This window comes from Danio aesculapii, chromosome 9, assembly GCF_903798145.1.
Source record: "Danio aesculapii chromosome 9, fDanAes4.1, whole genome shotgun sequence".
NCBI lineage: Eukaryota > Metazoa > Chordata > Actinopteri > Cypriniformes > Danionidae > Danio > Danio aesculapii.
The window spans coordinates 51,282,021-51,309,178 of NC_079443.1; the positions used below are offsets into that span (position 1 = coordinate 51,282,021).

Sequence of the window (27,158 nt, forward strand, 5' to 3'; positions counted from 1 at the left end):
AGCGCCATAGTCTTACCTATGCTAAACTAAGTATACAAAAATATAAATACACAGAAGGCGTTCACTTCTTACCTGGTGTTTTAAACAATGGATTGACTACGTGTTTGCAGAATGGAAGTCGTATGACGTCTTCCTATCCACCTTACTCTGAGGACAAAGTCAACTCTTAATGCAAACTCTTGATTTTTTTGCCAGGTAAGAGCTGGACCAAAAAGTAACAAACAAACAATCGAAATTAAGAGGTACAAAAATAACAAAGTAGTTCAAAAATGGGCAGAAATAATAATAAATAATTTTATCCAAACTAAAGTTAAGCAAAAACAACGAATAACAAACTCATGTCGGCAAAACACACAAAAAAACAGGATCAAAAGAAAAGCGCTCTCCCATCTGCTCTCCCTGGCATCCTTTTATGTCATCGCGCCACGTCACCCAATGATGAGTGACGGGTCTCCCAACCAATCGGCTGTCGCGAAGGCTGACCTAAAGGATATGACGGGCTGAGAGAGAGAGAGAGAGAGAGAGAGAACAGGAGGCAAAAATCTTAACAATATACGGCAACCGTAACAAGAGGAACTAGGATATATGAAAAAATAACGTGATTTATTATAATTTTTTTTTTTACAATTGAAGCATGAGCACACATTGCTTTGCACCCCATAAACACAACCATGCCTTAAAATACACCCTGGACCACCCCTTTAACATTGCAGTTCTAGCATCAGAGACATTTACTACAGTCATCAGTTGGGCTGCTCACATTATTTACAGACTTTAGGTGTTTTTTTTTTTCTTTTTGCTTTGCGTTGCTTTTTGAACTCATGTTTTAACCAGTCATTTTTCGTCAAACAGATTAAAGATATTTTGCAATAATAATAATAAAACACACATTTTTTTTGTTTTTTAAAACCATTGTTTTAATCAAACAGTCACTGTAGTCAATATAAATTTAGTTTTATTTGTATTTTATTTTGTTTATTTATATATGCATTGATGGAATATCTAATCAATTCCTGCGTGTTCAATAAAAAAGGTCAGGAGAGGGTTTTCTTCAATGTTAAAATATTAATCATTTATTGAATACAATTGAATAATTCGATGAACAGAATTCTGGTATCCTCAATGCAATGCAAGAATTACATTGAGGAGGTGTGCAGCAATTTTCATTTCCAGCTTTTATACACAGCTGATATTAACAGGTGAGTTTAGTGTTTAGTGGAGTTTGATACTTGTCAATCATTCTCCAGTCACCATACTTCCTCTTTTTCTATGAATTCTCTGCACAACATTAAAAGCATGAGACTTCTCAACTGCAAATATTCTGTGTTCAGTTTCAAAACATCTCTGCTCACAGGAAGTTTAGCTGCAGAGCTGAAGTTAATTTAAGACGATCAGCCTTTGCATTTCTATCAGCTTCATCTACTTCTGCTAAAATGCTTTATTACTATGCAAGGCATGTCACACTCAAGAGAAGAAGTCATTCATTTATTTTCTTTTCGGCTTAGTCCCTTTATTAATCTGGGGTTGCCACAGTGGAATGAACCGCCAACTTATCCAGCACATGTTTTACGCAGCGGATGCCCTTCCAGCCGCAACACATCATCTGAAAATATCCATACACACTCACTCACACACATGCACTACAGAAAATTTTGCTTACTCAGTTCACATATATCACATGTCTTTGGACTTGTGGGGGAAACTGGAGCACCCGGAGGAAACCTGTGCCAACATGGGGAGAACATGCAAACTCCACACAGAAATGTCAACTGACACACCCGAGGCTCGAACCAGAGACCTTCTTGCTGTGAGGTGACAGTGCTAAGCACCGCATCGCCCTTTTTCCAACAGTATTATTTAATTTTATTTATGAATTTATTTGTTTTTCAAACTAGACAGAATTTGGAGTCTGGTAGATTCAAAATACTTCTCAAAAATCTCAGAAGATACAGATACATAATCAATTTCATTCAAATGAACCAACATATCAATGCAATTCTGGTGAACCTCACAGTGCATGTTCACATCACAATGTGCATTACATTCGCTTTAATAATCACATACTGCCTTTTCCTCCTGCAGGTACTTGAATCTTGAGACTTTTATTATCGATGTGAACCTGGTGTTCGATAACTGCGAGAAATTCAATGAGGATCAATCAGTCATCGGCCGAGCAGGACACGCGATGCGGAGGTTTTTCCAGAGGAGATGGACTGAGCTGTTGAGGAAAAACTCCCCCAGAAACAGTGTAAACTCATGAGACTCAACACACACGCTTATTTTTACACCTCATTCACACACCTCACTCGCTCCAGCACAGCGACAACTAAAGGGAATTACCCTTACACTACCTGTACATATGACTGTTTTTTTTTTTAATAAACGTTAATATTATAGTGAATGTACTGTATTTAATGTTTTTGATTATTTATAACTTCCTTTTCTATGACAAATAAGGCAAAAATATCCAATGAATGCGTTTCTTCAGTGAAAATATGTATATAAAGACTAAAATAGGGAGGAAAATGTATTGTTTACATAATTCTGAGCTCCTAGAGAGACGGAAAATACATTACGGTTACATAAAAAAATCCCAATGACTGTGTGTCCTTTAATTAAATATGATAGAATAATAATAATAATAAAAAAGGCAATTAAAAAATGAATTGTTTACATAATTCTGAACTTCAAGAGCTCCAGAATATTTGTTATGGTTAAATTATAAAGCTGCATTTGTGTAAATGTTTGTTTAAATTATAATCTCAAAACAAAACAGGCCAATTTAAAGGACTGCTAATATTAAAGCTTGAGTCTGAGTAATTGTAATCTGTGCACATTAGACTCAAGGCGTCCAGAAATGAGTAGTTTGATTACTTCATGTGTTAAAGGGGTTCTGTTGTGTTTTGCTTAATAGTTTTAGCAGCAATGTTGTCTGAAGGTTGAATTATACTTCTGCGTTGAGTAACCGCCTTGCACTTATCCATGCATTTATACACTCCCTGACAAAAGTGTTGTCGCCTATCCAAGTTTTAGGATCAACAAATAATAACTTGCCTTCTAGTTGATCATTTGGTATCAGAAGTGGCTTAAATGAAAGGTAAAGACCTCTAGATTACTCTTATTTTACCAAAATAAAATATGATCATGCCTTGATTATTAATTATTTCATTAGGACAGTAAGGTCTGACTTTGCTTAGACAAAAGTCTCGTCACTGAACAGAAATAATGTCCAGTATAGAATATGTGGTCATGCTGCAGTGGAAACAGAATGAATATTGTGTCTGACTCCATCATGAGCTTGGAGGACTGCATCCATACATCTCTGCAATGACTCAAATCACTTCTTAATAAAGTCATCTGGAATGGCAAAGAAAGTGTTCTTGCAGGACTCCCAGAGTTCATCAAGATCCTTTTAATTCATCTTCAAAGCCTCCAACTTCATCTTACCCCAGACATGCTCAATAATGTTCATATCTGGTGACTGGGCTGGCCAATCCAATAATACTTCCAATAAGCACTAGCTGGCAGTGGGGTTTCTATGTTCCTCTGTGTTGAGTTTCTTCATAGGTGTTCTGTTTACACCGGAAATACCTGTAATTAGTGTTGTCAAATGTATCAAGTTCAGTACCAATGGCTACTGAAATTTAATAAACGTCCATTTCCCATTAACATTTGAGTGTACTTAAACACCTCTGACTGGCCATTATGCATACTTAAGTGTGTACTTAAACACCGCTGGCCATTGTGTTCACATACTCCACAGAAATGACTCTGATGAAGAACAGAATTGGCACAGACGAATTGTCAGTAGTTGGCAATATCCACCAATTACTGAAATCTCCCCACCAATAATTGAATCACCTTCAAAATAAAATAATGCTCCATCAACCCTTCTAATCTAGAAACCTTTCTGCTGTCAAATGATGTTTGATTGTGAGAAATGCCAAAACAAGGACATTTTCCAGTCCTCCTTCACTGTGCAAGTCTTAGACATCAAAGAAAAGTGTAAGTCAAAATCAAGTTCGCTACGAATCCACTTTATAATATTAACCAAGGCTGTGCGATTAATTGAAATTCAGTTTTGATTCTGGCCAACATGATTATGAAAAACAATAATCCGGATAAACCTTCAATACATTCATACATCCCCAAAGCCTAAATGCAGTAGAATCGTGTAAGGTGACTTTGGCAGTATGGGACGTGCTTCATTAATTGTTATTTGTATTATTAAGTGAGCAAACACCGATACAGGGAGCGGATCAAAGCCGCGTAAATCGGTCACTCTATCATCGGCTCACTCATACGGTATGTCAGCTCATAGACAAACTAGCTGATTTACGCTGCTTCGAAACGCATCGCTGTATCTGCGTTTGCACTTGGTGAACATCAAAAAAAATTGGTGAACTGATGACTACGGCCGATCACAGTCATTTCTGTTGAGCACGTGAACACACAGGCAAATCAGCGCTGTTTAGAGACGCACTCAAATGTTAGCGGGAAATGGACATTTTCTAAATTTCAGTATCGTTTGGTTCCGAACTCGATACTTTTGATGACATTACATGTAATGGTAACTTACCATACAAGTAGCATAAACTCGCTCATTCAGGCGGATGTGCAACAACTTTAGGGTGCTTTCACACCTAGACTTTTGTTCCGGAACCTGGAGCGTTTTCTAAGTTAGTGCGGTTCGTTTGACATATGTGAATCCAGCAATCGCGCTTAGATCCGCGCCAAATCAATCGGTCCAAGATCGCCTAGATGAGGTAGTCCCAGCTCGATTGAAACGAAATCTGAAGCGGATCGATTGTAGTGAGAAAGCAATACGGTCCGAACCCGGCTATATCACAGTGTATTTTGGATATGTAATCGAAATATATGGCTATACGAAGAGAGAATGAGTAGGGCGGGATGTCATTCCTACCAGGAAATGTGCGTTTCATGTCAAATATGAAAGTGAAGTCATGCTGAACCATTAACAAGAGCTGTTTATCCATTAGGACCGAACTGCAGTCTTGTTTTATCGGTTATTTCTGTCTGTAATGTAAAGCCCATAATGCATAATGCTCCGTCCACTTTAATCACCACTACCAACCTGACCAATCACAGAGCTTGTACTATGCGTCGTTGTGACGTTTAGTTACACCTTTTCGCTGGGCCATTCGTGCGCACTCAACTAAGAAGTATAAACTGCCCTTATGGTGTCTCATGGATCTAATATACTGATAAACATGAATTTTTACTCCCAGTGTTGTCATGAGGAATTAAACGCTGAAGATAATCGTCTGATAATCATCCTCTGTGTATACGAGCTTTTATAAGAGAAGTCATACGGTGCAGGAAACAAGTCTTTAAAACTCAAGCCGATTTTTGTGCTGTAAAGGCTCCGCCCTCTTCTTGAAGGGAGGCGGGGAGCAGCAACTCATTAGCATTTAAAGAGACAGAACAAACAGCATGTTTTTGCTTATTAAAAACCCCATTTATAGCATTATATTATAATAATAATAATAATAATAAAAAAATAATAATTCATCATGTATTTTGAGCTAAAACCTCGATATTATGTCTTATCGTAATAACAATAATTTTAAAAAGCATAATAGGACCCCTTTAATATATACAAATCCTCAGTTTTACGGCATGTTCAAGATTCTCAGCTAATCAGGACACTTTCTTAAAACACTGGTGCTTTTTGAATATTCATATCTTTGTTGTAAAATACCTCAGACTTGTCATTATTGCTGTCGCTCGTGTACTATACCATGGTAAAACAGATTATTTACTCCCTCTAAGCCAAATCTACAGGCCAGATTTGATCTGTTTTGATGAAACCATTCAGAGTCACCTTTGCATTGAGGCGCTGCATTTTGCACAGTCTTGAATCTGGTTTACATGATATTTCTTGTGGTTGTTTCCACCAGCGAGAGCTGCAGTGTTTTATTTTCGACTTAAGTCTGAATACTTGAATCCTCGTGTGTGGAGATGTTGCGATGAAGGTGTAGCTTTTCTGTTTTGTAGGAGTTTTATTTTTCTCTAGTTTGTGTCACATACCTAATAAAATGTTTTTGAGTAGCCTGCTTGTGTTTATGATGTTAATGCTGCACTTTATGGAACTTTCTTTACCCCGGTTAACACTGTTGACATGTTGTTTTAAAAGTATTTCATCAATTATTTAACTTTTACATATTTAATTAAGCTATAATTTGACATTGTTAAAGTTATTATTATTATTATTATTATTATTATTTAGTAGTGGTGATATTAGTATTGTTTAATCAATTATGCATTTATTTTATTTTGTTTTGTAATTTATTTTATTATTTTTATTTTTTTAATATTTTTTTTACAATTAAAATTATAATTTTTTTATTTTTTATTTATTTGTTCATTTTTACCATCAAAACGTTTTACATATTTAATGAAAGTATAATGGTGGCGCAGTGGGTAGCACAATCGTCTCACAGCAAGGTCACTGGTTCGAGCCTCGGCTGGGTCAGTTGGCATTTCTGTGTGGAGTTTGCATGTTCTCCTTGTGTTGGCGTGTTTTATATTATTTATTTATTTATTTATTGATTCTTTTTTACAATCATTTTAACCAGATACTTGATTACAGTATTAAAATATTGAACAAAAATAGTTAATTTTGATGTTTTTTGTTTTAATTCATGTGAATAATTTATTTAAAGCTGCCAAATTAAATCAATGATTCCAAATATGCCACTAATGTTTAATTTTCATGGTTTATTTTACTGTATTATATTTATTTGTTTGAATCATTTTAACCAAACGGTCAATGTATTTGACATTTTTCAAATATATTTGTTTCTTATTTCATCGGACTATATTATATTTTATGGGGCGGCACAGTGGCTCAGTGGTTGCTTCACAGCAAGAAGAACGCTGGTTTGAGTCCGGGCGAGCCATTTGGCGTTTCTGTGTAGAGTTTGCATGTTCTCCCCGTGTTGGCGTGGGTTTCCTCCGGGTGCTCCGGTTTCCCCACAGTCCAAACACATGCGCTATTGGTGAATTGAAGAAACTAAATTGGCCGAAGTGTATAAGTGTGTGTGTGAGAATGAGTGTGTATGGGTGTTTCCCAGTACTGGGTTGCAGCTGGAAGGGCATTCATTGTGTCAAACAAATGCTGGAATTGTTGGCAGTTCATTCCGCTGTGGCGAACTCTGATAAATAAAGGGACTAAACCGAAGGAAAATGAATGAATGAATGTTATTATTGTGCTTTTTCATTTAGATATATTCTAACGTAACTGTGTATGTAGTAGTAAATTCTAAATACTACTGAATACATGGTAAAAATCCTGTTTAAGATGATATATTCATGATTTTTGCAGTTTATGATCACTGTTTTATCTTTTTCATTGAAATGCACCTATAGCTTAAGTTTTTACTATCTATACTTTTAAAAATACAGTTGTTTTTGTCCTTTTTTTACTATATTTATCACTGTAACTTGCCCTAAAATCCATAAAACTCAAAATAAATGCACCTATATATCAATACTCAGCTATTGAGCCAATGATAGGATGATGCATGTGGATAATTTGCATGCATGATCTTAAAACCTATTCCTGTTTAAAGAAGTGCACAGTGTTTTTCTTCTCTCAGCTCGAGTTCCTCATTCGCTTCTGAATATTTATTATAATCTGTTTGTTTATGATGGAAACTGAATGATATCGGAGCTCCTTTTTAGTCACGTGTCATTCCGGAAACGTTGAATTCGTTCCATTATTTATTAAATCACCCATAAAATTGTGTTTTATTACAGTCTACCTGTACCTAAACCCTCAACCCACCCCTCACAGTAATATAAAAATAGTAATTATTGTCGTGCAGTGTCACGGATTACGCTGTATCGATGTGCGCATGCGCAGTAGCCGCAGCTGTATCCCTTCTAGAGAGTGACGCTTCAGGAATCATGTGCGTTTGTTTTTCCCTTCTGTAGTGATGTTTTAGAAGAGATTATTTTGTTAAACTTGATATATTTACTTGGTGTGTGTTTGTTTGTGTGTTTGACAGCACTTTCATCTGCCAGCAGGTGAGTTTCAGCAGTTCTGCTTAACCTTTAGAGCTTGAACTTCGAGAAAACATTAATGTGTTGTAGTTTAAGGATGTTTTTTCCTGTCAGAGAAACGCATGTCTGTCAGATTTCTGGAGACAAAATGGCGCTTTAATAGCATAAACATCTGATTATTACCCAAACACGTTTAGATACTTCAAAGAAAATAAATAAATCGGGAAGTAATACATGAGGAAAACTTTATTGTCAGTAAAGATACTTAAGAACTTGTTGAGTTTGTATCATTTGTATCATCTCTCACACAACTTAAATTATTTCAGTTGTTAAAATTATGTATTACAATTATCTTAATGTCTTTCAGTATTGAGTAATTAAACTAAATGTGATTAAATATGAATATGACTTAAAAAAAATCTTCCATTATGGCATCACGGTGACGCAGTGGGTAGCACAATCGCCTCACAGCAAGAAAGTCGCTGGTTTGAGTCCAGGCTAGGTCAGTAGGCATTTCAGTGTGGAGTTTGCATGTTCTCCCCGTGTTCGTGTGGGTTTCAACCGGGTGCTCTGGTTTCCCCCACAGACCAAAGACATGCGCTATAGGTGAATTGTGTAGGCTAAATTGTCCATAGTGTATGAGTGTGAATGAGAGTGTATGGATGTTTCCCAGAGATGGGTTGCGGCTGGAAGGGCATCCGCTGTGTAAAACATATGCTGGATAAATGGCCGGTTCATTCTGCTGTGGCGACCCCGGATTACTAAAGGGACTAAGCCGAAAAGAAAATGAATGAAAACTTCAATTTTAAGAATAATTAAATGATTTAAGTGTTATAATATATATAAATATACATTTATTTAAGACAATTAAAATGATGAAAAGCAACATGGACATCATTCATACGTCAAATGTTTCTTGAATATTCATACTTTTTATCTCCTTTTTTCAGAATAAGACGTATTTGCTTAAAAATAAAGGTAAAATATTTAAAAATATATATTAGTAATAAGTGGAATTTTTAATTTACATGTTTTATTGTTGTTATTAGCTATTGTTGTTGTTATTATAATACGATTGTATATGAGACATGATTGATGGGGAGATGGGAACATAAAAATACTTTGAAATAAAATGTCAATATTATAAATGTGAATAAAATAAGGAATTATTTACTTTAAACCTTTTATTATGATGATGATGATGATGATGATTATATGAATGTATGCATGATACTTATTATAAAATAACATTTTAATACTTTTAATAAATATTAGTAAAATAAGATTTGAAATACTTAAAAGTAAAAAGTATTATTATTATTATTAATAATAATAATAATAATAATAATAATAATAATAATACTATATGACAGACAGTGTGTGTGTTCTGTGTGTTTTTCAGACAGAAGTGCTCGTCATGGCATCATTGATCTGCTCTCTACAGGACCATGGTGATGACGTGAACTGCTGTGCGCTCTCGGACCGCTTTCTGGCTTCTTGTTCAGAAGATAAGAGCGTGCGCGTATACTCGTGCGCGGACTTCTCGGAGCTGCGCTTCTCCCCGCTGCGCACGCACATGTACGGCGTGCACTGCTGCTGCTTCAGTTCCTGCGGCCGCTTTCTGGCATCCTGCTCCACGGACGCGCGCACCATAATATGGAGCACGCGCACGGGTGCAGCAGTGGCGGAGCTGGAGCATCCAGCGCGCGCTGCGGTTCGAGTGTGCGCGTTCTCTCCAGACGCTCGATTTGTGCTGTCGGGCTCGTCTGACGGGACAGTAACGATCTGGGATGTGACGTCAAAAAAGATGCAAAGGTCAGTTTAATTGGAAAATCAGTCCATATAAATATGTAATCCCAAACAAAGCAAAGGAACTTAACTTTAAAATTCTACATAAAATATACTCATACCTGTCAACCCTCCTGTTTTTTTATGGGATTCTCACATATTTTACAGTTCTATCCCGTAAAGGTATTTTCCTAAATTTCTCCTGTATTTTTAATCTTTCTGTGAAGAGCCGATCCTCCCTATATGCAACCCATACCGCCGAACCACCAGGGGTCGCCCCTTGCTCTTAAATGTGAATCTGTTCTGTGCTTTCATTTGATTCAGGCATGAAAACACTTCGAAATAAACATATAAACGGCGCGATTCATTTCCTTTTCATTACAGGCGCCATTGCCCCTATGCAATGCTCTAAACAGTCAGTTCATGTAACGATGCATGACTGTCAGCTGATGCGCTCCATAGTGATAAATAAATCACTATCACTGTTTCCCAAGCTGATTCTGTACGTACGCGATTTGATGCGGAGCTCAAGTGGACACTGGGTTTTGGGTGCGTGTAAACTAACAGATTATAATAAATATACGTCATCATCATCATAACAATAATAATAGTGGCGGTTCATTCTGCTGTGGTGACCCCAGATTAATAAAGGGACTAAGCTGAAAAAAAAAATGAATGAATGAATAATAATAACAACAACAACAACAACATCTAGACATATCGATCTTGATCGAGCACTACCAACTGCGCCAATGCGTCACCCTAAATATAATGTATTATTATTATTATTTTTATTATTCATTCGTTTTCTGCCGCTTTTCCGGGGCCGGGTCGCGGGGGCAGCAGTCTTAGGAGAGAACCCCAGACTTCCCTCTCCCCAGACACTTCCTCCAGCTCCTCCGGGGGTATCCCGAGGTGTTCCCAGGCCAGCCGAGAGACATAGTCCCTCCAGCGTGTCCTGGGTCTTCCCCGAGGCCTCCTCCCGGGGGGACATGCCTGGAACACCTCCCTAGGTAGGCGTCCAGGAGGCATCCGAAACAGATGCCTGAGCCACCTCAGCTGACTTCTCTCGATGTGGAGGAGCAGCGGCTCTACTCCGAGCTCCTCCCGGGTGATAGAGCTCCTCACCCTATCCATAAGAGTGCGCCCTACCACCCTTCAAAGGAAACTCATTTCGGCTGTTTGTATTATATTATTATTATTATTATTATTACAGTGATTTGCCTAATTACCTTAACTTGCCTAATTAACCTAGTTAAGCTTTTAAATGTCTCTTTAAGCTGTATAGAAGTGTCTTGAAATAAATCTAGTCAAATATTATTTACTGTCATCATGGCAAAGATAAAATAAATCAGTTATTAGAGATGAGTTATTAAAACTATCATGTTTAGAAATGTGCTAAAAAAATGTCTTCCTCTTAAACATAAACTAGGAACAAAGTATAGAGGGGAGCTAATAATTCTGACTTCATCTGTACATCATACAGTAGGAACAGTTTAGCAGAAAATTTTCCAAACTGAGATAAACCTGTTATCGTCCTACACCTAGAGTGTGTAAGTGTGTGTAATGCTCTCTCCTGCAGGTGTGTTAAAGTGAGTGAAGGGACCGTCCTGACCTGCTGCTTCTCTCCGTGTGCTCAGATGTTGATGACGGGCTCCAGTGCTGGAGATCTTCAGCTCTGGACGCTCAGTTTCAGCTCTTTATGGACTCAGAGAGAAGCTTATAATCTGGGGGTGAACTGCAGCTGCTTCTGTCCGCACTTCAGCATCGGTAAAACAACAGCGTTAATCTTATTATCTTCACTTCCGGGTGGGGCAGTGGGTAGCGCTGTTGCTTCACAGCAAGAAGGTTGCTGGTTCGAGTCCCGGCTGGGCCAGATGGCATTTCTGTGTGGAGTTTGCATGTTCTCCTCGTGTTGACGTGGGTTTCCTCCTGGTGCACCGGTTTTCTTCACAAGTCCAAAAACATGCGCTATAAGTCAATTGAATAAACGAAATAGTCTGCAGTGTTTGTGTGTGAATGAGTGTGTATGGATGTTTCCCAGTGTTGGGTTGGCATGTAAAGTGTGTTGTTAAATAAGTGTATATGTGTATAAAAGTGTATAGCAAGTAGTGATGTTGGTTCCACAATTATTATCATCAAGTGTTCATGAGATGGATTGCCTGAGGGAAGAAACGGTTTCTGTGTCGGGCTGTTCTGGTGCGCAGTGCTCTGTAGCGTCGACCAGAAGGTAAAAGTTCAAAGAGGCAGTGTGCTGGGTGTGAGGGGTCCAGAGTGATTTTGGCAGCCCTCCTGCTCGCTCTGGATAAGTACAGTTCTTGGGGAGTAGGAAGGGTTGTACCAGTGATTCGCTCAGCAGTCCGAACTATTCAACGTAGTCTTTGGAGGTCGTATTTAGTAGCTGAGCTAAACCAGACAGTTATTGATGTGCAGATGACTGATTCAATGATGGAGGTGTAGAACTGTTTCAGCAGCTCCTTTGGGAGGTTAAACTTCCTCAGCTGACGAAGAAAGTACAGCCTCTGTTGAGCTTTTTTGACAATGGAGTCAATGTGAGTGTCCCACTTCAGGTCCTGAGAGATGGTGGTGCCCAGGAACCTGAATGACTCCACTGCTGCCACAATGCTGTCCATGATGCTCAGTGGGGGGAGAGCAGGGAGGTTATCTGTGGAATCTGTGTACGTACAGGACATTTTGCACGTGCTTACATACTGTTTTCAAAACTGTTAAACTTCTGTTCAACACAATAACATCATGCAGAACTGAATAAGAGCAAAAGTCAACAGCAATATTTAATTGAAACATATTTCACATCTGAAAATGCTGTTTAAGCAGCCACAGCTGATTCTCATTGTAGATGAACATCTACACCAGTGTTACTCTTTCAATTTCATTACAAAAGGACACAACTGCTGAATATAGGTTTGTATTGGGATGTAAACATGGACCCAGCCAGAAATAGAGAAGTAGCTGAAAGAGGAAGAAGAGTGGATGGATCAGGCATGCCAGAAGATTCTTTCCTAGGTGTATTGCCCTAGATGACATGATGTGGATGAGAACCAAATGGAGAAGACAGAGTAGATTAGCATCACTATTGTATCTGCATCAGTGGATGGTGTGCACACAAATTCTTGTATTTTGGAATTCATTCTTTCTTTGGCTCTCGTCGAAGGTGGTCGCACTTTTTCCCTCTCCGTCCCATATCTGTCCTCGCTAGCTCCTCTGTCTTTGTCTTATTCTATCTCTGAGGCTCTCCGTGCCCTGCTTTCCAAACGAATAAGGAATTATGGATTTGATCAACTGGTCTCTGAATGCGATTGACACCATCTTCTCGACGAGAAGTTTGGGCTCGGGAGAGCCCACCTGTCCTGCGGGGACGTTTGCAGCTGGATACGTGATGGACAGGTGGGAGAAGTGGCGCGTCCTGTGCCTGGCTGCTCTGTCTCTGGAGGATATTGAAGACATTTACCTATTCGGAACTTTGATAACAGGGTTTCTGCTGTAGGGCTTATGCGGGGCCCTGGCGTATCGACGAATGATGAAAGCGGTCAGTGCTGCTCAAAACCCCACCAGGCTGGCCGGCTTGATTGAAGCGCTGATGGGCAGGCTTGCTAATAATCAGACTGCAATATTAGATCGCAAACTGGAAAACATTGGGGTGAAGTTAGCAGCTTTGCAACAAAATTTGGCCAGATCTGGAGACGAGTGATGGACATTAAATATCTGTGAAATTGGCAGGTATTGACCTAAAGTTGAAGTATCTTTCTACTCTTTCGGCTTCCCTGTGTTTTCTTTTCTCCTGCCAGACGGCCTCGGCTGGAGGAAAACAACTTCTCCCGGAGAGCAAGATAAGGAGACGCTCTGAAATTCCTGCTCCCTGTCAAGGACACCTGTTGGACTCTACAGGCTTACACACACACACACACACGCACACACACACACACGCACACACACACACACACACACACACACACACACACACACACACACAGATAAACAGCACGACACTTCCTAGCCCCAATCCAACACCTTCGTATGCTTTCACCCACTGGAGGGGGTAGGCAGGTTTATGACCAGCGCCTCCATGGCTGGAGGACCTGATGGCTGCCCGCCCTTACTGGACTATATCCACACCCCCTGTTCCCATCCCCTGTGGCAATGTTGTGTCTTGTCGGTGTGTTTTTGTGCTATCTTATCTTATTTCCTGTTCCACCTCCTGTGACCTGTCTTCCCTGGAGCTTAGATGTCTGTGCACGGTCGGGGGGTTCCATTTACCTGCATTTCGTTGCCTTGTACTTGTACATGTGTGATGACAATAAATTGAATCTAATCTAATCTAATCTAATTACTCAAATATTAAAATTACTAAAATGACTTAAAAATTAAAATAAATAAAGCACATCAAATATTGAGGAATTCTGCAGCATGTCTGATTCATATCAGTCACACATATTGCAGTTATAAACAGAGATGTGTCCGTGTTGTACGCAGGAAAACACTGTGTAATGCTACATGTTGTTAGGGTGTTTAGCTCATTGTTTTGTGGGTGACAGTGTGTGTTCGTGGGCTGTCAACCTTTGCTAATGTTCTGGAAGAATGAGTGTATTTGAGAGCTGAATAAAGGGTTTTGGTAGTTGTGGTGCTTCTTGAATGTGAAATGACCTGTTTTGCCATGCTGAAAGTCGGTGAGGAGAATTGTGTGAAGAGTTTTGGAAAAGTGACCTAAGTATTGAGCAATGTGTACTAACGGCTGGAAAAACTAAGCTGAAAAGAAAATGAATGAATGAATAAATGAATGAATGAATCTTCACTCCCTCTGCTGGAGACTGGTGGGATTTACCTGCTGTGAAGTCTGATGTTGCGACGTCATAATCATAGTTCTCTAAACTACAACAAAATAAAAAATGTGTGTGTTTCTCTGTGTGTGTTTGTATATATGTATTTTTTTTTTGGTTTGCGTGTGTGTGTGTATGTTTCTGTGTTTCTCTGTATATATGTATTTTTCAGTTTGTGTGTGTGCGCGCGTGTGTGTGTGTGTGTGTGTGTGCGCGTGTGTGCGTGCGTGTGTGTGTGCGTGTGTGTGTGCGTGTGTGTGTGTGTGTGTGTGTGTATGCGTGTATGTATATTTCTGTTTGTGTGTGTGTTCTGTTTGTGTGTGTGTTCTGTTTATGTATGTGTGATTCTGTATTTGTGTATGCGTATTTCTGTGTGTTCTCGTGTATGTGTGTTTCTCTGTTTGTTTGTTTGTTTGTGTGTGCGTATTTCTGTATGCTTTTCTGTGTGTGTTTTTCTGTTTGTTTGTGTGTTTGTTTGTGTGCGTATTTCTGTATATGTTTCTGTGTATGTGTGTGTGTGTGTGTGTGTGTGTGTATGTATGTATATATATATATATATATATATATATATATATATATATATATATATATATATATGTTTCTTTGTGTGTGTGTGTGTATTGTGTTTGTTTTGTATTTGTGTATGCGTATTTCTGTATGTGTGTTTCTCTGTTTGTGTGTGCGTATTTCTGTATGTTTCTCTCTGTGTGTGTTTCTGTGTGTGTGTATGTTTGTGAGTTTTTTTCTGTGAATGTTTCTCTGTGTGTTTGTGTGTGCATAAGTGTGAGTGAGTGTGTGTGTGTTTCTGTGTATGTGTGTTCTGTTTGATATATATATATATATGTGTGTGTGTGTGTGTGTGTGTGTGTGTGTGTGTGTGTGTGTGTGTGTGTGTGTGTGTGTGTTTTCAGATGGGCAGACAGTGATGTTTCGACTGGCCTCTGGTGGTCAGGATAGCCGACTGAGGATATGGATTATTTCCCAGCATGCAACAGCAGGTACTTGCGTCCTCTTTAGAGTTTTGTTTTGTAAAACAGCGTTAATCTATTGTTGTGTGTATTTGTGCTTAATTAGTGAAGAAATGAAATGAAATGCATGACAAAATATATTGTATATTTCATCTCTGGTCTCTGTGTGTATAATCCAGCAGTGTTTCTAATAGTTAAAGGGACAGTTCACACAAAAATTAAAGTTCTGTTATCGTTTATTCACCCTTTACTTTTCAAACCTATCTGAGATCAGTAGTAGAAGATATTTTAAAGAATGTTGAAAACCTGTAACCATTGGCTTAGTAGTAATGTCTTAGTAGTAGTAGTGGCCCTAGTATTTGTTTTTCCTACTATGGAAGTCAATGGTTACAGTTTTCCAGCATTCTTCAAAATATCTCATTTTGTGTTCAACATAAGAAAGAATCTCAAAAAGGTCTGGAAACATTTGAGTGAGAGTAAATAGTGAGTGAAGTTTCATTTTTGGGTGAACTATCCCTTTAAATTGGTGTAAATAAGAGGCTGTTAGGGCGGGGCTTGATTATGTCATGTGATTGACAGGATAATCCTGCCCTCATGCAGGCAAACACCAATCAGGGAAGAGATGATGTTTAAAGATGTTTTTTTGTTATTAAATTAACAGTTTGAGTAACAACAGTGGTTTTCATGTCTAATGGCCCATTTTCACTGAGTGGTACGGTGCGGTTCGGTTCATACCACTTTTTGCATACCCTGTCCAAAGGCTACCTAGCACAACAAAAAGGTACCAAAAGGTGAAGCTAGACGTGCAGCTGAACGCTATTGGTTTACAGAGATACGTCACTAGCTCGTGCACAAGCCAGGAGAATGAAAACAAATGAAGCGCCATTTTTAAATACACAGCCAAGACTGAGAATGTCGAATGAGGCCGTACCGAACCGTACCATACTGCACCACTCAGTGGAAACGAGGCAGAAGTGTTCAGTATGAGCAGGCCTATCATATGAGATGTGAATCAAGTGGATTTGTGAAAAAAGTGTGTAAATGAAGTATAGTTACTGCATTTTTAGTCATTTAGCATATTTTAAAGACATTTTTAACTGTTATAGCGCCACCTATTGTCTGATACCCACAACATTTAGCATGCATGATTACAGTCACATGTGCACCAGGGTTTCTGCAGCTTTCTTCAGATCAAATTTAAGTCTATTTAAGACCCTTTTAAGATCATTCATTCATTCATTCATTTTCCTTTCGAATGTATTAATTTGGGGTCACCACAGCGGAATGAACTGCCTACTTATCCAAAACTTTATATATATACATATATATTAGAGAATTTAATTAGGAGAATTTGCTGTAAAAGTGTTTAACAGCTGTTGTGAATTGTATCTCTTTTTTATTGCAAAGAGATAAAATTCACAACAGCTGTTTAACATTTTTACAGCAAATTCTCCTAATTAAATTCTCTAATATATATGTATATATATAAAGTTTTGAGATGCTTTATTGGCGATTGGGTGTCAGCCAGATTGGGTAGCTTTACTTGGACATAGGGGAATAAGACCTGTTTAAAGTGATTTAAGACCTACAACACAATTTTTCAGTGAATTTAAGACTTTTTAAGACCTAAAATTTTGTTTTTGAGGCTTTTTAAGACCCCGCGGACACCCTGTGCACACCACATTTTGGAAAGCTTTGAGTTTTCCTTGAGTTAAAGTGTTACAATGTTGTGTGTTTGTGTGCAGGCTGTGAGATGTCTATGCTGTTCTCTCTCTCTGCTCAATCTGCTCCTGTTCTCGCTTGTGCTTTCTCATTTGACGGACAGCTACTTGTCTCAGGGTAAGCCCCGCCCACTTACCACAGCATTGTCAAATCTCTCTCTCTCTCTCTCTCTCTCTCTCTCGCTCTCTCTCGCTCTCTCTCTCTTCCTGTGTGTTTTTATTTTATGTAATAGTTAGTAGTAGTCATTTTATTAATCATATATGTGCTTTTGGGTTTTTGTAAAGTGCTGATGGCATTTCTTCCTTATTTAGCTTCCTCATGTTTTCAGACATCTTATTATATTGTACATTATACATGTTAACTTTTAGACATATTATTTGTTAATATACATTTTTAGGCAACAATACAAATGTTCTGACCTTAAGAGTTTTAAGAGTTTTACATTTTTTATTCTGAACAATTGTAATTTATCTAAATATTGCATTAAAACTTTGGTTTTTCTTGCAGTTTTTTTTTTCAAACCTAACATTTTGCTCAATTGTCAAGTGGCTTCATGTGAAAGAAAACAGTCATTACACACTTTGACCAGCAGGTGGTGGATTTGAACAACATTAAGTGCAGAAATCTGTCTGAGCTCAGAAACTAGTGAATAACAACACGAAACAAGCTCTGTTTGCTCTCTTCTTGCAGGTCTGTTGATAAAACAGTGGCAGTGTATGATGCGGTAAGTAATCTGCCTTTATTTCACTTTTATTTATTTATTTTGATTATTTGTTTCATTAGGCATCAACAATAATGTTATGTTAAAACATATTTATATATTAGTTCTGTGAAAAGTTTATTTTGTTTCTTTTATTTTACAAGTGCTGATTTTTTTAAACACATTTCTAGACATAATAGTTTTAATAACTCATTTCTAATAGCTGATTTATTTTATCTTTGCCATGATGACAGTAAATAATATTTTACTAGATATTTTTCAAGATACTAGTATTCAGCTTAAAGTGAATTTTAATTAGGGTTAATTAGGGTAATTAGGCAAGTCATTAGAAAACAGTGGTTTGTTCTCCATTTCCACCTGGGGATACTCTTCCCGAGGCTCTTAGACTATGCAGAGTCACTGATTCGATCCAAGACCAACGACGACATGATCCCAAGGTTTCCATATCCTGGACCAGGCCGTATCCTGAGCAGCTACTGTGGTGGTCATGGAGGAGTGGAGAACATGAGACTGATTCCTGTGACGCTCCAGAGACAGACGAGTCTTCACTGAGGCCAGCTTCCAGCCTCCGCCACTGAGACTGCAGCTCTGCACAAACGTTTGGCCAGCGGAGAAATTAAAATGATCGTGTCCAACTGAGTCTGGTTTCTCTCAAGGTTTTTTTCTTCACTTTCGCCATTTAGTGAAGTTTTTTCCTCGCTGCTGTCGCCACTGGCTTGCATGGTTCAGGATCTGTAGAGCTGCGCATCGTTGGATTTGCTCTTCAATATTTGGACTCTCAGTAGTGATTATTAAACCACACTGAACTGAGCTCAACTGAACTGAACTTAAACACTACAAACTGAACTACACTGTTACTATTTACTGTGACCTTTTATGTGAAGCTGCTTTGACACGATCTACATTGTATAAGCGCTATACAAATAAAGGTCAATTGAATTGAATTGTTCTGTAGACGATCGAAAAAAAAAGAAGAAAATATATATGTCTTGCCTAGTTATCTTAAGTAACCCTTTTTAAATTGCACTTTTTTTTTATTTTTCCCAGCCAAACTAAGAGAACTAAGATATAATAGGAAATGGAAAAAAATTCCTTGCTCTATTGAACATCACTTGGAAAAAAAACCCATCAAAACACAAGAGGGCTTTTAAATGAGAAGTCTTTATGTCCACGCATGTGGAAATTCATTGCTGGCTTCACAAATACACTAAACATCACAATTGTTACAACCGGCTCAAAATAGTAACATAAGAGAGACAATGCGGACCAGGTCAATTGAAAAGAGAAATAATTTATTACCAAAAAGGCATAATTAACAAAAGTATTTAAAGCAATCAAAGTCAGTATAAATGGAGATCCATAGTGAAAAGCGTGTGCATGGTAGTGAACTGAGCTCTTGATCCAAAACAAACAATCATAATCAAAACCGCCAGACTGGGAGGTCCAGCTAACTGAGCTCTCTTCTCTTGTCAGATGTTGGACTCTTTATAGGCCCCACATAATGGGTGTCGGGGAGATGACCCACCCACAAATCAGCAATCATGCAGGCTCTGCAAATCACAAAACACAACCACAACAGGTCCCACACGGGACCTAACACAATACACAAGCTGAATGCTTCACTTGAGAGAAAACAGTTAAACAGACCATCTGCAGCGCAAGGATAGACAACAAGCCTCCTCCATTCGGCCTCTTTACTTTCTCTTTACTTCACTTTTACTCTTTACTCAATCAGTCAATCAATCAAACTTTATTTATATAGCACCTTATCACAACCAAAACACAAACACTTCTTGCGCTATGGATTACTAACACATAATTTTGGCTGTACGACCACAAATGAAACAAATATACATTGAAAGAATACAACAGTTGATTTCACAAAGCAACATTACTATATACATTATTATTATTATTATTATTCTAAAAGTAGTTTAAATAAATCTACTTCATACATTATAGTCTGTACTACTTTATAATAACTGTATTTATCTGTATGTTCCTCTCATAATTTCCCATCTTTGTTATTAATCTAGAGTGTATATCAGATATGACTCTTTGCTGACAGGTTTTATTTTATTGTTTATTTTAGTTCTATTTGATTTCTTTTTGTCTATTTATCTGTGTCTCGCCCTCTGTCTGGTTAGTAAATGATCAATGTGATTATGAAGTCTACAGTGCTCTAAATGCATGATGAAACCGTGTGCGTGTATTTGTGTGTGTGTGTGTGTGAACAGAATCGTGGAGAACTTCTACACTCTCTGACGCAGCACAGCAGGTGAGGCTCTTCATCTCTCAGTTCTGCATGATCCTAAAGTATTTGCAATATTGTTGAAGTGTTATGATAATATATTTGGCGATATTACATTTCTACTGGAGTCCTTGAAATCATGAATTATCGTTATTATACTTTTCTTTCTTGTTGTCTCATGATCGCCACAGAACAAAGGCTGTTTATGTTGTTTATGATGACAATTTTATTCTGCTTATATATATTTATTTAATATATATTTTATATATTTTATTTATATTTATTATTTATATTTGTTTATTTGTATTTTATTTATATTTATTATTTATTTATTATTTATAATTGTTTTTATATTTTATTTATATTAAATATTTATTTATATTTATTGTTTATAATTATATTTATATTTATATATTTTCATTTTTATATTATATTTATTATTTATTTATATTTATATTTATTATTTATTTTTGTTTATTTATATTTTATTTATATTTATTATTAATAATTATATTTATTTATTTATATTTATTTATTTATATTTATTTATTTATTTATATTTATTATTTCTATTTGTTTATTTCTATTTATTATTTATAATTATATTTATATTTATTATTTATTTTTGTTTATTTATATTTTATTTATATTTATTATTAATAATTATATTTATTTATTTATATTTATTTATTTATTTATATTTATTATTTCTATTTGTTTATTTATATTTATTATTTATAATTATATTTATATTTATTATTTATTTTGTTTATTTATATTTTATTTATATTTATTATTAATAATTATATTTATTTATTTATATTTATTTATTTATTTATATTTATTATTTCTATTAGTTATTTCTATTTATTATTTATAATTATATTTATATTTATTATTTATTTTTGTTTATTTATATTTTATTTATATTTATTATTAATAATTATATTTATTTATTTATATTTATTTATTTATTTATATTTATTATTTCTATTTGTTTATTTCTATTTATTATTTATAATTATATTTATATTTATTATTTATTTTTGTTTATTTATATTTTATTTATATTTATTATTAATAATTATATTTATTTATTTATTTATATTTATTTATTTATTTATATTTATTATTTCTATTTGTTTATTTCTATTTATTATTTATAATTATATTTATATTTTATTTATTGATTGATTTATTTATTTATATTTTATTTATATTTATTTTAACATTCATTAATTTTCCTTTGGCTTAGTCCCTTATTTATCAGTGATCTCCACGCAATCATAACTCACCTCAGCCTTAACACCGCCGCCACATCACTCACATCACTTACCCCCACCCCCCCCGGTCCTCACTTCGTGCGATCATAAGCACCTATCTCAATACACCACAATGCCCCCCGGTCTTCAATTCTGGGGGCGGGGGGTTGGGGGGGTTGGTGGCGCATTAACTCTTGCAGGTGGGCCCAGGCATTTTGCGCTACGCCACTGTATTTCAGCATGTTTTACGCAGCGGATGCCCTTCCAGCCGCAACCCAGTACTAGGAAACACCCATACACACTCATTCACACACACTGACACTATGACCAATTTAGTTATCAATTCACCTATAGCGCATGTTTTTGGACTGTGGGGGGGAAACCGGAGCACCCAAAGGAAACCCACACCAACATGGGGAGAACACGCAAACTCCACACAGTAATGCCTACTGGTCCAACCAGGACTCAAGCCAGTGACCTTCTTGCTGTGAGGCGACAGTGCTAACCACTGAGCCACCTTGACGCCCTAACCTGCCAAATGTTGCTGTTCAATAGTCAGAGATGTTTAGTGTAGTGAGTGAACGCTGTGTGTGATTTGTGTCTGTCTGCTGTAGATATGTGACGGCGTGTGCATTTTCTCCCTGCGGCCTGATGTTTGCATCTGGATCTATGGATAAAACAGTGAATATCTGGAGGATTGGAGATGCTGAAGCCTGTACGAACACACTCAGTCCATCTGCTTCTGCTGATATATAAAATTAAATCACATGTGAAAACTGACCCAAACAAACGCTCCCGGATGGATCAACACAAGTCAAGCTGTATCAGCTGATTTTCTATTGTACTGATGCTGATTATCATGACACAATCATTTCTCCCTTCAGTACAGAAGTCCTAAAAGGCCATGCATTCAAATATTTTTTTCTGTCTTGTTTTCTCATGATCACGACTTAATTATCTCCTGATCTCCGTCTTCATAACAGCTTGTTTGCTCGTGATCTCTCCTTTTTTTCTGCTTATTCTAGGATGTTAGACACGCTGTTTGTTACAGTATGTCCCGACCAGTCTAGGGTTGGCGAGAACAATAACAAAGGTATAAATTGAACTTTTAAATAATAAATTTAGGGTTTTCCCCTTCTCCTGTACCAGCTCACAATAATCACAACCAGTTTATCAAGGAATAACAAGGCTGATTTTTTTAACAATAAAGAGCTCGGAAGCATCTCTTCAGAAGGCAATCCAGGCCAAAATAACAAACAAAAAGACAGCTAACTTGCGGGAAAATAATCCTAACTTACCTGCTAAAATAAAGAAGCCCAAATAAAATGTCAACAAAACTTCCCTTTCTCCCTCGCTGCCACAAACCAGGAGAAAACGGGATTTTAAAGTAAATGGCGATTACCAACCTACAGCTACAATTATCTAAAAATAATACACAGTTCTAATGAGTGAAAACAAAGCAGGCTCAGATGAGCAGCGAGCAGTTAGTAAAGAAATAAAGACTTGTCAGCTAACAAAATCAATCAATTACACCCCACTAATGCACAAATAATCTGGGGCAAGTGATAGAGGACGCTCGGAACAACAGCAGCAGTAGCGGCAATGACAACGGAGCTTTGTGACCTGCACCGAGCAGAAGATTCGTCCTTTGTTCCTCTCCTCCACTTATATACACTCCCACTCGCAACACATCTGGACCCCAATCAAGCGAAGCTCTAGAGAGTTCGAGACCTGCGCATATATATATATATATATATATATATATATATATATATATATATATATATATATATATATATATATATATATATATATATATATATATATATATATATATATATATATATATAAAATAAACAAATAATTATTACGTTCTGAAACATAACACACGCATATCGCCTTATTTGCAGCTTTCACTTTTTAAAGTAATTGTAAATATCTTTGGAAAGCACACATTAAAGCAAAATCAAGATAAATTCTTCATAATCCATACATGCAACAACTTATTTTGTGCTATCTACCTACACTCTAAAATGTATATAATATTCAGAATTATTAATAATTAATACATAAAAGCAAAAACGTCTTTTTGTTATGTCGAGATCACAAGAAAACGAGTTGTTATGTCAAGATCAGGAGATAACACGAGAGAAAAAATTATATGAATGCAAGGCCTCTTAGGACTTCAGAGCTTTGCCACTGAGCTGTTGAAATCAATTGTATTTTTATTATTGTTTTGAACTGTAATGCTATTTTGATTTTGTAATTGAAAATAACTAAGTAATAATTGTATTATTTTACACACTCTATTTACGTCCATACACACTCATTCACAACAGACAATTTAGCTTACCTGTACCGCATGTTTTTGGACTGTGGGGGAAACCGGAGCACCCGGAGGAAACCCACGCGATCACAGAGAGAACATGCAAACTCCACACCGAAATGCCAACTGACCCAGCTGGGGCTCGAACCAGCAACCTTCTTGCTGTGAGGCGATTGTGCTACCGACTGCACCGATTGTTCTACCAAACGCTTCACTAGCGAGAAAACAGTTAAACAGAGCATCTGCAGTGTGAGAATAAAGAACGAGCCTCCTCCATTCAGCCTCTTTACTTTCTCTTTACTCTTTACTCCTTTACTTTCATGGATAAGGAAACAGTGGAAACCCGCTCCACTGAAGACATCCATTAGCCTACATATTTAATTTCATTTGTTAAGTGCAAAGATTTGTTTCAAAACTATTTAATAAATGAATAAATGAACAATAATAATGAAGTGAAAATTATAGTTATATCCAAACACACAGTTATATCCTGTTCTTATGCCCCATATGGTGATGCAGACGTCTCCAAAACCCCACAGGTGGACAAATCTAAACTAGTTTTATTAAAACAAATATAAATATGCATAAATAAATAAATGAAATTGCTAATAATAATAATAACATTATACAAATGCAAATTGTCATGATATAAGCCCCCCGGGATGAAGAAGGGCTGGAGGCAGTGGTTTTAATATTTATGTAGAAAATAATAATTTTTGTATCATTTTAATCCTTTATTTTTTTTATATGTAAAGATATTTGTGTATTGCTGTACATCCTGTGTGTATAAAACAATGTGTAAGCATTTGGACCTGCATAGGCACATAACTAACGCACTCTGTGCTGGACTTTAGACCTGCTTTCAGTTGGTCAATGGTGCAGTCTTTTTCAGTTCATCAAAATACCAACAATGCGCTTTAACACACCTCCTTTGTAGACCAGCACACCCATGAGTCCACAAAGTGGACAAACGTGGCGCAAAACGTGAAAATTAGGATTGAGCTGGTCTGAAAATAGCAACAAATTGCGCAAAGCGTGTCTTGCGTCTTATTGCGCCGGGTGTATGATATCAGGGTCCACAATTATCGATTTTTTGAGGGGGAAAATTATTTCAAGATGTAAGAGTTCAAATAGTTGCAAGATATAAGTGCAGAATTCTGAAAAAAAAGCCATAATTATGTGATGTAAGTGCAGAATTATTTGCGAAAATAAATATTAGTGAGATATTTTGAAATCAGATGTTTCAGGAGGGAAAAAACAAACATGTTCATTCATTAATTTTCATTCCGCTTAGTCCCTGGTTTATCACAGGTCACCACATCCAGCATATGTTTTACGCAGCGGATGCCCTTCCAGCCTCAACCCAGTACTGGAAAACACACTGGAAACCAGAGCTCCCGGAGGAAACCCACGCCAACACGGGGAGAACATGCAAACTCCACACAGAAATGCCAACTGACCCAGCTGTGAGGCGACAGTGCTAACCACTGAGCCACCGTGCCACCCCCAAAATCAAGATGTAAAATTGGTTATTTTCTGCAACCGAAATGTTATTTAAAAGCAGGCCTACATCAGTGTATGTGCGTGTAATCCTTATATCACGGGGACCAAATGTCCCTACAAGTACAGCAATAACAGTAAATGTAGGCCATTTTTTTTGGTCCCCACAAGGGAAAATAGCTCAAAAATCCAATAGTATCTGGATGCAGCCTTTATGATGCAAGCTGAGATTGCATCACTCAGCGATGCAATCTCAGACACAATGCACTCAAATAGAGTGAGTGACGGCACTGTGAGGGGTAGGGTTGGGGTTAGGTAAGCCCATTAAAAAGCATTGGATGCAGCTCAGATTGCACTGCACCAGGTCTGCATCCAGACCCCTCTCCAAAAATCACACAGAATAGAGTACTTTAAAAATGTACAAGTGCTAATTGTTTCCTTTGAGAGCTGGGTTTAGGTTTAGGTGTGGGGTAAGGCCATAAGACAAGTGATTTTTACACTATAAATTACGCCTATGAGAGAGAGAACAAGTAGTGATTGTGTTTGTGTGACCCTGGGCTTGTTAGTTGTCTGTCCTACGGGTCTGACAGATGGCACACACACACACACAGTCCAGCCATCAGGACAGTAGCAGCTCAGCGAGGCATTCGTCCAAACCTGGATTACACACCATCAACACTCAGAAGAGCTGCACTTCTGTTATATAATGACGGCTTATGGCTTCAAACAGTAGTTCGTACCCTTCAGAAATTCTGCTTTTGTTGACCTATTAGTCAGCTTTCTGTGAAAAAGGCAATTTGGAGTAATGTTAGGCCTAACACCCTTATTTTCCCAAAAACAGATCATGTGACCAACTAATGCCTCAATAAGAGCAGTCTTTTTTCCCCTCATAAAATCACTCTGTAAGATCTCTTGTACAGCAAGGACCAGCTGTCATTTTGTTTAGACTAAAAATGTAACAAAATAATACAAAACCAAACTCAGTTTCTCTATGCTGATGTCTCATAAAAGACAGAAAGTATTAAAATAAACTGCCATTGATCTTGTGACACCTGCTGTCTTCCCTGCTGAAAAATCCAGCTTAAACCAGCCTAGGCTGGTTGGCTGGTTTTAGCTGGTTGACCAGCCTGGTTTTAGAGGGGTTTTGGCCATTTCCAGGCTGGTTACCAGCCTTTTCCAGCCTGGTCTTAACTGGTCAGGCTGGAAAATGACCAGCTAAATCCAGCTAAAACCAGCTTGACCAGCCTGGTTTAAGATGGACATAGCTGGTTTTGGCTGGGCTCCCAGCCTGGCTAGGTGGTCAAGCTGGTTTTAGCTGGTCATTTTCCAGCCTGACCAGCTAAGACCAGGCTGGAAATGGCTGGAAACCAGCCTGGAAATGGCCAAAACCCCTCTAAAACCAGGCTGGTCAACCAGCTAAAACCAACCAACCAGCCTAGGCTGGTTTAAGCTAGATTTTTCAGTAGGGTTTTCACATTTAATGACCATTTTTTCTCTCTATTTTCTAGCTGAAACATTGAAAACCTCTGCCCAAGGTAAGAGCTCCTTATTCAGGGTGTTCTCAGCATTAAACACCGAACAAAGAATCATTTCTATTCATTGTGTATTATATCTGAAAGGTAAAAGGGAATCAAATCTGAATGTGTTTGTGAGGAGATTAAGAGAATAACCCAAATATAAACACACGGAGTATTGGTTGATTTCTATTAAGCAAATCGCTACAGTAGTTTAATGTGGATTCCATCGCGACTCGGATG

At 37.3% G+C, this 27,158-nt stretch overlaps 2 protein-coding genes across 2 annotated transcripts in view; both read left to right on the forward strand.

The window, feature by feature from the left end:
- LOC130235494 (bromodomain adjacent to zinc finger domain protein 2B) overlaps positions 1 to 2,393 on the forward strand; it is an 82,371-nt gene extending 79,978 nt beyond the window's left edge. The window contains exon 34 of the mRNA XM_056466083.1: positions 2,083 to 2,393. Coding sequence (XP_056322058.1) covers positions 2,083 to 2,260 — 178 coding nt within the window. The 3' untranslated portion in view covers positions 2,261 to 2,393. The remainder of the gene's footprint in view (positions 1 to 2,082) is intronic.
- Positions 2,394 to 7,932: 5,539 nt separating this feature from the next.
- The window catches only part of LOC130235495 (WD repeat, SAM and U-box domain-containing protein 1-like), a 38,669-nt gene continuing 19,443 nt past the window's right edge, over positions 7,933 to 27,158 (forward strand). The window contains exons 1-9 of the mRNA XM_056466084.1: positions 7,933 to 8,052; positions 9,431 to 9,843; positions 11,399 to 11,705; positions 15,571 to 15,649; positions 17,365 to 17,458; positions 18,032 to 18,065; positions 20,300 to 20,340; positions 22,190 to 22,290; positions 26,910 to 26,936. Coding sequence (XP_056322059.1) covers positions 9,446 to 9,843; positions 11,399 to 11,705; positions 15,571 to 15,649; positions 17,365 to 17,458; positions 18,032 to 18,065; positions 20,300 to 20,340; positions 22,190 to 22,290; positions 26,910 to 26,936 — 1,081 coding nt within the window. The 5' untranslated portion in view covers positions 7,933 to 8,052; positions 9,431 to 9,445. The remainder of the gene's footprint in view (positions 8,053 to 9,430; positions 9,844 to 11,398; positions 11,706 to 15,570; positions 15,650 to 17,364; positions 17,459 to 18,031; positions 18,066 to 20,299; positions 20,341 to 22,189; positions 22,291 to 26,909; positions 26,937 to 27,158) is intronic.